Consider the following 12,512-nt stretch of genomic DNA (forward strand, 5'->3'; position numbering starts at 1 on the left):
GTGAGAACTTTGAAGATGAAACGAGGCTGGGTCTTCCAACATGACAATGATCCAAAACACACCGCCCGGGCAACAAAGGAGTGGCTCCGTAAGAAGCATTTGAAAGTCCTGGAGTGGCCTAGCCAGTCTCCAGACCTCAACCCCATAGAAAATCTGTGGCGGGAGTTGAAAGTCCGTGTTGCTCGGCGACAGCCCCAAAACATCACTGCTCTCGAGAAGATCTGCATGGAGGAATGGGCCAAAATACCAGCTACTGTGTGTGCAAACCTGGTAAAGACCTATAGTAAACGTTTGACCTCTGTTATTGCCAACAAAGGTTATGTTACAAAGTATTGAGTTGTATTTTTGTTATTGACCAAATACTTATTTTCCACCCTGATTTACGAATGAATTCTTTACAAATCCTACCATGTGGATTCATGGATTTTTTTTTTCACATTCTGTCTCTCACAGTTGAAGTGTACCTCTGGTGCAAATTACTGACCTCTGTCATCATTTTAGGTGGGGGAACTTGCACAATCGGTGGCTGACTAAATACTTTTTTGCCCCACTGTAACTGCTTAAAGGTTAATCAGGCTAGCTTAATGAAGTAGCAGTAATTGCTATTTTTGTTCACTTACAATGTGCCATTTAAGTAATTACATATAAAATCTAATTGAATTAAAATCAAACTAGAATAATAAAGAATAAAGAGAAACAGGAACTCAACATTGTGAGTAGCTCACAGCATTTACACAATTAACATGAACACGAAAGCTACCAGTAAGAGTTTGTTTGTTTGTAAGCTTTTGGGGCTTTACCAGTTCATAAAAATAAAGAATAATTAGGATTAAATAAAATAATTTAAAAAAAACATATACAAGAGATTTTAGCTAAGTGTATTAATGTTTATTTATATGTTATATATGTGTTATAAGTTATTTATTCAGCACTGCTAAAAGCTAACCAGCCAAGCTGAGCAGAATAAAGAAGACCCCTGTAATTATCCATCCATCCTCTTCCACTTATCCAGTCCAGGGTCAAGATGCACCCCACCTCCTGCTCCACCCAGGGTCTTCTTGCTGTGAGGCAAAAGTGCGAACCACATGCCAGCGTAATTCTATAAAGCCCAATTTAAAAAAAAAAAGAAAAATACTGGTTTTAATCACATTTTCTTAAACTCGCTGTAGTTCTTTGGTCATCTGTGCACTGTGGAGAAATAAGCAAGGAAACAACCAAAGTTGACTCAGAGTTTATTAAGAAAATTTGAGCAAAAGATTTAAAAAAAAAAACCCCAACAAAATCTAAAAATTAGTCTCCATCAAAATACAGAAGGCATCTCTCAGCAAACAGCTTTGACCAACTCGAGTTAGCAGCTCGACATTAACTGAATATCTGAAGTCGTGACTCCAAACTGCTGCACATTATCAGTCCGTCAGAGGCACGATGTGAAGCACACAGATTTACATCATGTAACCGCCTGCATGTGTACTAAACAATAAAACGTTACATTGTTGTCGTTTGTTTGGGGCTTGAAGTACAAAGTTAGACCACGAGGCCGCCCGTGTAATAGGATAAAACGTCTGAGAGCAAACTTGTTATATTCTGCGATAGCGTTATAGCAGGATGTTAGCGTTTGATGCTCGACCTATATGTGGGTGAAGTTGGAATAATGACAGAAAAGCATTTAACGAAACAAAGCGTGTTATGGTTGCTGTTCAATGTAACTACCAGAATTTCTCCTTTGGTGTGTAAACTAAAAAGCTGGATTTGATTTTTAAACTTTGTTTCCTCCCTGAAAAACAAACAAAAACATTAACTTCTTTGACATTTACACCTAATTCAAAATTTCAAGTTATTTTCTCAGACGTGTGAGACGCGTTTTGATGCACGCTAAATCATCCAGGTAAGGAGCATTGGGAAGAAGCATTTCATCCAAGTGACTTCTTCAGTCTCAGCTGACAGTGAGCTGTGAGCTCGGTTCTCACGATGAAAACACTTCGCCCAGAAGAAAATCAGCTTTCAGGGAAGTTTCAGGTGCGTCATGCAGAATTTTGGGTTTCTCTTAGAGAAACCTTATTTCTCTTAGACTCCAGGAGCTACTCTAGTGGAGTCATTAGAAATATGAAGCTGATGAATCTATTATGGCTGCTATAACCAAATATGGCTTTAACCCCTCAATGCCTAGTGCATTATATTTGATGTTTTTGAGACTTCTACATCATCAGTGTGATTTTTTCCCCCCAGATGTAACAAATATGATACAAATTAAAAGTCATATATGAAAATAAAATGTAATTATTTTTATAAAGAAATTTGTCAAATGGTTCAAAGACTGCCCGTTTTCAAAAACTCTTAATTTTCTGGCACTTAATATTATTTTACATTTTGGGTTTTAAGTGATTAAAAAGAAAACAAAACTGTGTTGGAGATTTAAAAAAGTCTAATAATTCAAATTGTCCCTTAGAAACATCGGACGAGTCAGAAATGTGTTCTCTGCCTTTCTTTGGTGCAATGTGGGTCGTCCTTTAGTCTTTACCTTCACCGTGAGTCACGCCGAGCTCAATATTACTGGAACGTTTGGAGTCACAGCCGCCTTATTTTTGGAACAATGAGCCACCTTTGGATATTTTCCTTCCAACATTATATTCAGGACCAATGATGCATGAAGACGATATAAATTCTGTCAGTTTTTCACAATAAAATTCAAAAACATCTTCATTTTCAAAATCTTTATTTACACAGCAGTCACTTCCCAGACGTGTGGCTCTTCATGTGCAGCCTCACGTACGTCTTTCGGTGGAAGCCTTTCCCGCAGACCTCGCAGCGGTACGGTTTGACTCCCGTGTGCGTGCTGCTGTGCTGCTTCAGGCTCGTTTGGTCGCTGAAGCCTCGGCCGCAGACGTTGCACAGAAACGGTTTCTCCCCCGTGTGCGTCCTGATGTGCCGCAACATGTTGTGTCTGCAGTTGAAGGATTTCCCGCACTCATTGCACAGAAACGGTTTCTCCCCGGTGTGAATCCTCATGTGCATCTCCAGGTTTCCGTGCCCGTCGAAACACTTACCGCACACTTCGCAGACCTTCCCGCTTTTGTGAGTCTTCAGGTGACTTTTCAAGTTTTCCTCAGAATCAAAATTCATCCCGCACACGCCGCAGACATCTGTGGCGTGACTTTTGGCGTGATTCACCAGAGAAACCACCGAGTGGAACATTTTCCCGCATACTTCGCATATAGCCCGGGACTTTTTTGACTGCGATGTCTTGAGCCCCTTGTCGCCGTCATCGTTAACCGATGAGTTTTCTGGATTGCGGGTTTTCTTGCGGATATGAACCAGCAGGTGGCGCTTCAGAGTCGAGTAGTCATTGAAGCATTTCCCACAGATGGTGCAGGTGTACGGTTTTTCCCCCGTGTGTATCCTGATGTGTCGCACCATGTTGTGACGGCAGTTGAAGGATTTCCCGCACTCGCTGCACAGGAACGGTTTCTCCCCCGTGTGGATCCTCATGTGCGTCTCCAGGTTGCTCGAGGTCCCGAAACACTTCCCGCAGACGCTGCAGATCTCCGCTTTCACGTGAGTTTTCACGTGACTGTGAAAGCTCTCCTCGCTGTCGAAACGTTCCCCGCACACGCCACAGACGTCCTTGGGGTGAATCTCCATGTGGTTCACCAAAGAGATGTTGGCGTGGAAGCCTTTCCCGCACACTTTACAGCAGATTCTGGATTTGAGTTTTTTGGCCAGGTGCAGTGTCGGCGCCATCGGTACACGAGGCCCCTTCTTCTTCTTCGGCTTCCACTCGTGGCTTCTGTCGCTGTCGTCGCTCTGAGAATCCACACTGGCCCTCCACTCGTCATCGCTGTTGACAGTCGAGGAGCTGGAGGAGGCCTCGTCATTGTCTTCCACAGTCACTTCTTCCTGCGCCTGCTCCTGTTCTGTGGACGTGCTGGGTAGAGGATCGCCACCGCCTCCTTTAGTGCTCAGAGAGCTGGGCTGATGCTTGAAGATGAACCCGATGGCGCTATCCTCCTCCCCTTCAACCTCTTGCAGCGCCTGCTCTTCCTCCTCCCTCAGCTCCTGAAGCGGGTGCTGTGGCTGCTCCTCGTCCTCCTCCTGGTTCTTGTCCGTCTGTAGAGATTCTTCATTCTCCAAGTCTTGACTGGGGCTCCACTCCAGCTCACACTGCTCCTCTGCCTGCTGCTGATCCTCAGGGAAGTCCTCGTCCCAGACAGTCAGCGCGAGCTGCGGCTGGTCTGCAGAGAGAGAGAAAAAAAAAAGTTCAAACTTTCAGGAAACAGTGATGTCATCAAGAGCCATGATACAAACTATACTCCAGATACCACCACAAATAACTGACTGAGGGCTACATTTTATTCTGATCTGCAAATTTGACAGATAAACAAAAGTGTTCATCAATGGTTCAAGACTGACATTTAAAACAAACAAATAAAAATCAGACAACTGATATTTTGTCTTCCAGACAGGAAGAATGAAGAGATTTCCCCTAATATTTGTTATGCATAGTCCCCGCCCCCTGGAGGGGAGGAGTCTGTAATCAGGTCTGTTTGTCTGTCTCTTAGTAATCTAGCATCTAGAGTTTCAACATATCATTTTCTAACTTTGTGTGATTGTTGATACCAATAACGGCTCAAGCTGATTTAGTTTTGCTGCATATTTGGTCAAAGTCGCACCAAATGTGAAAATCAGTAAAAACTTCATATTACCCAGTTTTCTATGGATCGTCTTCAAACTTCACAATAATACACTAGACCTCAGGGCACATGAGTGCTTAGGTTTTAGATCTCTCTTATAGAGTGTGTTTCACCTCTCTATGCTGTCTCCCCCCCCCTTATCCTGGTAATGCTGGAGGTCGCTTCCTGTTAAAAGGGATTTCTTCCTTCCCATCCTTGCCACGATCACCTCACAGGGGATTGTCTGACTGTTGAGGTTCCCTCTCTTTGTATCAATATTCAGCTTTTAAGCCCTAACTTAAAGTTAAGTTACACTTGGTAGTTTTAAGTTTAGCTTAATTCACTTTTATTTATATGGCGCCAAATCACAACAACAGTTGCCTCGAGAAGCTCTACAGTTATGATCAGTCACGGATCGGCCTCCCCAGAGCCCGGACCTCAACATAACTGACACAGTATGGGATCATCCCGACAGAAAACAGAACGAAAGTCAGAAATATCCAAGGAAGATCTTTGAATGTCCTTCAAGAACCCTGCAGAGCTATTCCTGAACACCACTTGCACATTCTAAGGAGCTTGGATAGAAAGCGACTGGACTTGTTTAAGTGTGTTGAAGACATTTCACCGCTCATGCAAGAAGTTTCTTCAGTTCTAAAACCAAATGGTGGAGAGGCCCAGGTATTTAAGGCCTAGTGGGAGTTGTCCCTTAAGTGTGTTCTTTATTAATCACGTGCCTCATCATATGAGTCAAGGTGTGGACAGAAGCGTGGGTCATTTTTAGCAGAGGTTTCAGGTAAAACCACTGTGAGACCTTCACTCCCTGACTGAGAACCTACACAGACTCTGCTTGGAAATGTTTCAATACAAAGAGCATTGGTGTTGCTCAAGACTTGTGCAGATCACTGTAATATTTGCATGTGGAGAAATAAAATTGTCTTACTAAATGTGTCTGTGGAGTTTGGTGTCCCAGCAGCAGTCTCTTCATGAAAACCAGCCCGTAAAAGTTCATTTTTCTCAGACTGTAGAGCAGCTCGGTGAATCACTTGTCAGACTTAAATGTCATGCTTGGGTAACAAACAAACGAATAATATATATATATATATATATATATATATATATATATATATATATATATATATATATATATAGTTTGAGAGAATTTAATGAGCAAACACTGTCTTTTGAACTGTTGAAATGAGGCCAAAGAAAGTTTGTCAATCTAAACTTAAAGCCCTTAATTGAATAACAAAGCAAGTCACGCTAGTCAGAAATAGGCTTCCAGACTTTGTCAGGTGAACATCTTTGAATTCAGAGGCGGAAACGATTTATTTCGAAAAGTTCGGCGCCCTGACGGTCACCTTTCAATCAGTCATTTAAAGTTTCTATTGCTCAGAGTGTGAGGCAGCTTTGTCAATAACTTTTATGCCGAATTCAAAAGCATACTTTGAAATTAAGGAATGTGTTTTTATTGAGGTTGGGACCTTTGCTTTTAAATGGGAAACGTTAAATCTGCAAATTTTTTGAATGGGGTACCACTGGGCAGACATGCTGCCCCAGATGGGCCTGTTTCCAGTGCGGCCTGTTAGCGGACAACCTGAAGGGCTGAAGACACGCCGGCAGCTCACAGACCTGAGTGTTTGCCGGCGTACGTCTCTGATCTGGACTCTCTCTGCAGCATCCGTCGCTGGCGGCGGATCTCCCGTTTGGACAGCAGGATCTCCTCCTCATAGCCCGCGATGGTCTTCTTCACCGCCTCCAAGATGTCGTCGGCGGCCGCGGCCAGCCGCTCGTTAACGAGCACTCTGAGCAGCTGGATGCTGGACATGACCGAGAGCCCGATGAGCCAGAGACGTGGAAACAAGAGCTTTCTGTTTTCAGACGCTGATTTCTGAAGAGAAAACAGCAGCACAATGTGCTAAAGGACTACTGTCAAGATGGCGCCTATGTTCGTCTGACAGGAAGAATTACGGTTAGCTGGGCTTCTTTTCAAAATAAGAGCTTCAAGTTGATAGCTGTTGAGATTATTGCATAAAAGCAGGTTTTAGTTGGATTTTGCACAGGTAAATTAAGTTTGTTTTTATGATAAACACCAAAATGACAGAACAGGGAGCTCACTTCTTTCTGACGCACATCAGAGCTTTACAAACTCCAAAGCATTCCTAACATGAACATCAGCAGGTAGGGACCAAGATTACCCTTTAAATCAGGTTATATAACCTATTTTAAAAGGTAATCTTTCTCCCTTACAGGTACTTTTTGTAATTACCCTCTACATGTTTTAGCTGCAAGTGAAACCAGGTGGCAGTGTTTTACCAGGAGGTGATTCGAGGGGTTTTCAATTGCGTGCTTCTCTTTATTCGTTTTTAGTCTCACAGGACTGGAATGGGATCAAATCGGCGCTGGACGCTCTCTCTCTCTCTCTCTAATGCAGGGGTGGGCAACTCCAGGCCTCGAGAGCCGGTGTCCTGCAGGTTTTAGATGTGTCCTTGATCCAACACAGCTGATTTAAATGGCTAAATTAGCTCCTCAACATGTCTTGAAGTTCTCCAGAGGCCTGGTAATGAACTAATCATTTGATTCAGGTGTGTTGACCCAGGGTTAGATCTAAAACCCGCAGGACACCGGCCCTCAAGGCCTGGAGTTGCCCACCCCTGCTCTAATGCTAAAAACACATTTTAATTAACCCAAAAAGTAAATACTAGATTTTGGAAGATTGTACTTGCTTTTTAGACCACAGACTTTTATATACTAAACTGAGACGTTTTATCTACTTTATTCTGAAATAATTCTGAATCACCTCTGAACATAATTTGGTTTTTAATCAATCAATCTTACCATACAGATAAATGTAATCTAAATGATTTTATTCTTGTAAAACACTTCCAACTGCAGTCTAAATACTTCCGGTTGGACTTCTTTTCAAACTAAAGCAACACAACCATCCACTAGATGGCAGCCTTCTCTAATAAAACACTGATTCATGGACTGTGCTCATGTTTTATGTGCATAAAATGATTTATAATTATTTATTTTTTTGAGGTGTTTATCTTTTGGGCTGTAAAATAAACAAAATCCTGAGACAGGTTGACGTCAACATTCAATACTTTTATTGTGAAAAATCTTCATACACATCGCCTTAAACTGTACAATCAATAATTTAAAAACAAGAAAGAAAAATGTTCAGCTTGATGTTTAAAGATCATTACCTCTCTCTCACACTCACTCTCTCACACTCTCACTCACTCACACTCTCACACTCTCTCACACACACACTCTCACACTCTCTCACACACACACACACACACACACACACACACACACACACACACACACACACACACACACACACACACACACACACTCACAGCAGCTTCAGCCAAAACGACAGGAGTAGTGTTTTACTGGTCATTTTTCTTCTTGCTGTTACAAACATTCCCACAATCCTCTGAACGTTTTTGTGGTTATTCAAATAAAAAACTGTGGCTGGATGAACAAACACAACAACACACGAGGTTTGTTGTGCTGATGTCGAGAAAATAAAAGCCTCAGAGTGGGAGAAGCTAAAAACCTAAAAATGTTGGCAAAGAGATGAAACCTGATGGTGAGAGTGTTTTTCCATTCATGAACTTCCGTAACAAACGTTTAAAATACGTGTGAAAACTGCAGGAGAAGAAAACTGCTGAACCACGCTCACAGGCTCCTCATCAGGAGGACAGTTTCTTCACTTCCTGTTGTTGTGACTACGAGAGTTTCTGCACGTTTACTAAAAACCATGTGATCATCACTGCTGATTTCCTTTTATTCAGCTGTGCGTCAAACGTAAAAGTTCCTCCAATTATTTACATGTATCTTCCATAGTGTGCAATAGGTCGGCAGCCTTAACATGAAATTTCCCACTCGTGGTACTAATAAAGGTATCTTATCTTATCCTGGGACTCCATCAGAGCAGCGCCACATGACTTGCAGATCAGGAATGACCTTATTTATCGCCGCCCGGCCTTTCTGTCAAACAAGCTGACTTTCCTCCCGTTGCTTAAAGGCACCCACCTTCCTGAACCTTCTTCTGACTGGCTAAAGTCTGGACGACTGCTGAGGGGCCGTTTTAAGTATTTGTGAGCTGTGCTGTCTGCAGAAAGGACGGGATGAAGAAATCTGCTTCTCTAAACCTTAATCAGAGCAAAAAGAGGCTGAACTTTGGCTTAACAGGGTTACATTTACATATTGTTGCCTCATTATTAGAACCAATAGACATGTTTAATATAGAAGTCTGGCATTATAACAGAAACATGCAGAGTGCTTTAAGTGTAGTTTACAATCCTGCATGAAATGAGGGGTATGTCGAAATTTTTAGGACTGAAAACACAAAAACATTTAAAATGAATCGTCTTAATTCACATTAAAGTTAGTAAAATGATGTCACAGAGAGTGGACATGCCTAATATTGTATCTCAGACCATCCAATTGCACGTGGTAGCCAATCAGAAGAAAGCTGGTTTAAACAGGGAGGAGCTAAATTACTCTGTTTCAGGCAGAGGATGAGCTGAGGGGCTGCACAGAGGCTCGGTTTCAGATAAAGAAGGGTTATTCTGAACTGTGAATCATGCAAAGCTGCTCTGAGGGAGCTGGAAACGAGCTGAACAGGTCAGCTGTAAATCTACGTCATGTTTCTCCTTTAATCAGCGACTCATATCTCTGCAGTTTATCGAGAACTTAAACTCTGACTCTTCTTTATTTGACCTTTCAGGTGACTTGTGCGTTATTTTAGATGAACAGCATTCAGCCCGATCGAGCTTCTATTTTTAGAAGCTTTGCACTAAAACACTTTCAGTGAGAGGCCGAGCACAGATGCTGTTTACTGGGCTGAGATCAGTGAACATTAAACCACCATAAACAAGACTCATCTCATGGTTTGGCTATTCTTAGAGAACATTAGGCTGGTCCTGAGGGTGCTGCTGGAACTACAGTTAATGTGTGTGGTGGAGGAATAATCTGACTCTGGATCAGTGGCGGGCATCATTAAAGGTTAGAAAGGAGACAAAACAAAACCGAGCGGATGGAGAGGGCGCTCCCACCGACCGCCTGAAGAGACGCCACAAAACCTGGAACGAAGCGCAGAGAAAAAACGAAGGAAAAGAAGGCAGAAGCAGAAACTGAGGAGGAAACAAACCACGCAGCGAGCAGAGAGGAAGAAAGAGACAGAGATGAAGCTCTTCAGAGATCTATGAAAGGAGCATCTATTATTCAGCAGCTATGAATCATGGGACAGCGTGCGGAGGCGGCGGTGCAGATCAGAGGCAGAGAGAGAAGAAGACCTGCTGCTTTGGTTCCCGTGGGAGATCCAGTCGGAGGAGTTTAAAACGCAGCGACTCGGAAGACTTCACGTGTTCCGGCTCGTTTCTACACGAGCGGCCGCTCGCGCACGGAGGCCGACGCTGCGCTGACAGGAGGACGAGCAGGGCGGGAACACGGACGGCAAACACGAGGCGGACGGTCATTTAATTCCACCCTCGTGGTCGCAGCTTAATTCAATTATCAAGAGCTCACGTTTAAACGCAGTCTGCTGTGTTTTGTATTTCAAACATCAGGAAAACCAGCAGCAGACATCCTGAACACACGTCTGTGCTTCAGTCCTCTGAAAGGACCTGCAGCTCGCTCCCACCTGACCTCTGACCCCCTCAGAGTCAGCTGATTTCTGCTGAGTGGTTTATTTAATGACGCCGTGCAAAGGTAAAAAGTTATCCCAGCAGACGTGTGCGATACGCGGCCACACGTCTGCTTTTTTCTACATTTGACACCGCGGTCGTCTTCTAACTCCGACTCCTTCTGGGTCTAAATTATTAACCACTGCAGTTTTTGTCACTCGTGAAAGGAGCTGATGGTTGTGACGGAAATGAAGGCGAGATTTTATCTTCAGATTGAGACTCTGAGTGGGCGGAAACTGATTTGGTCGCAGTTTATCAAAAACACATTATTGATTTTCTCTGAAATGTGACGCAAACCACAGAATAAAAAATTGCAAACAGCATAAAAAAGGAAGTTAAGCATCCTGAAATGAAACTGTTTATGCTTCCACTGAGAGAAAGGCTTTTTAGATTTTTAACATGTCCCGATTAATGTTCTGCTCTGTGCGACGTCTCAAAAAGTGAAACGAGTCGATTAAAATGAAAATGTTCCTGTCGGCTGACACTTTGCTCTGAGAGTTGGTTATGAAAGACAGCGAGTGACATTCAGAGCGCTCCGATAAACACGGGTCACTGTTTACTATCAATACTGGAAAGTTTCCACTGCAACACGAGCCTGACCAGCCGCTGCGACTGGTTTCCTGTTTGCCCTCATCAGAACTTCAACTGTCACATCATCAACAGCTTCAGAAAGTCTCGGGCGTCGCTGCCTCTCCCCACGAGAGCTCAGGCAGACTGAAGCGTATGGAAACACCTCCGCAGACAGACGTGCGGGACGCCCGCAGCTACAGCAGTCACAGGAGCGCAGTAAGCTAACAGCTGAGGGGACTGTGTGGGTTAAAGATGTGACCGGATGGTTACAATGACTCGCCACCCAATGAAGAGCAGCAGCTGTGCTCGGGTTAAACTCGTGAAAATAAAACCAAACATGTTGTTACACAAAGAGCGGGCGCGACACTCAGCGAAGCCCGAGTGATCGCCGATCCACCAAAATCACCAATCAGCAACCAAAACATAAACACGTGAGCCAATCATGTCGCAGCAGAGCTTCAGGACCGTTTCAGACAGAGCCAAGCTTCATCACAGTAAATATGATCATTTTAATCGGAAACAGCACCCCGATGCTTCAGCGCCGTGTTGGGAAACTTCAAACTGCATTTTAGGCCAAAGAAAAGCTGCGTGCTGAGGCTCTCTGCCCACGCGTTCAGATCTGAGCACAAAAACACTGTGGAGATTTCCTCTGTGCTACTTCTGGCTCCTAATTAACAGTTTGCAGTTTTCAAATCTGCACGATCGGCCGGTTTTCTTTGTCTTCTATGACTTTAAGTTCATTCAATTTGAACTTTTTGCAGTGAAAATCTGAGAAATTCAATGACAGCTGGAACATCTTTCAGCAAAGTTAGTGTGATTTGGGTTTTATTAATCAGTGATCAACTGTGACACTGCAGCCATTAGGGTGACACCATATATTTGCTTCACTTCTTTGTGCTCAATTTAGAGGTTCAGCTGACGATTGAGTCATAAAAGAGCGAAAAACCACAAATAATCTGTTTAAAATGCAATAAAACCCCAGAAAAGCAGCATTATTTAATGAAAAATCACTCGGTCCCTCGTCTCTGGGTCTCTCAGAATCAGCTGAATTTTTTATGTTCAATAACTTTAGTTTATTTAATGAAGCCAAGCAAAATTTTACCATCACACATGAATATCTTCAGAGTTACAGGCCCTCTAATTACATGGGAAAGGGTCCAAATTTGCAGTTATTCTGCATTTTTTGATCCGTCACAGCTGACATATCCATGTGAAACTTCCAGGGCTTAAAAAGATGTTGAAGCTCTGTTAAAAAATGCAAACGAATCGGTTTTAAACCCACTCCCAGCGTCACAGTTTGTGCACGAGTGTGAGGAGACGCATGTATAATGTTCTTAATCCACCCTGATGTACTTCAAGATGCGATAACTCTGAAAACATTCAGAATGTGAAGGCTTCATTAAACGTGCTGAACTTATCGTACGTTGCTGTTTTCAGTGAAACCAACACATGGATTAATGGACTGCAGCAGTGTCACTATCTGCTCCGTTACCAACACGTTTGGGTGGAGCATCGCTTCGAGGCGAGTCTGGATCGGCGGCACGTTGTCAGAGAAGCAGCAGGTGAGCGCAGA

The 12,512-nt window shown here is 43.3% G+C and overlaps 1 protein-coding gene across 1 annotated transcript; it reads right to left on the bottom strand.

Annotated features, from left to right (window-relative positions):
• Window positions 1–1,215: 1,215 nt before the first annotated feature.
• On the bottom strand, window positions 1,216–7,110 carry LOC113020200 (uncharacterized). The gene is made up of 3 exons (XM_026163962.2): window positions 6,981–7,110; window positions 6,297–6,555; window positions 1,216–4,229 (listed from the first exon to the last, which is right to left on the bottom strand). Exons 2-3 carry the CDS (start codon window positions 6,490–6,492, stop codon window positions 2,728–2,730), a joined length of 1,698 nt encoding a protein of 565 aa, XP_026019747.1. The 5' UTR covers window positions 6,493–6,555; window positions 6,981–7,110; the 3' UTR covers window positions 1,216–2,727.
• Between the last annotated feature and the right edge of the window lie 5,402 nt (window positions 7,111–12,512).

The sequence above is a fragment of the Astatotilapia calliptera genome, chromosome 4 (genome assembly GCF_964374335.1).
Source record: "Astatotilapia calliptera chromosome 4, fAstCal68.1, whole genome shotgun sequence".
Classification (NCBI taxonomy): Eukaryota; Metazoa; Chordata; class Actinopteri; order Cichliformes; family Cichlidae; genus Astatotilapia; species Astatotilapia calliptera.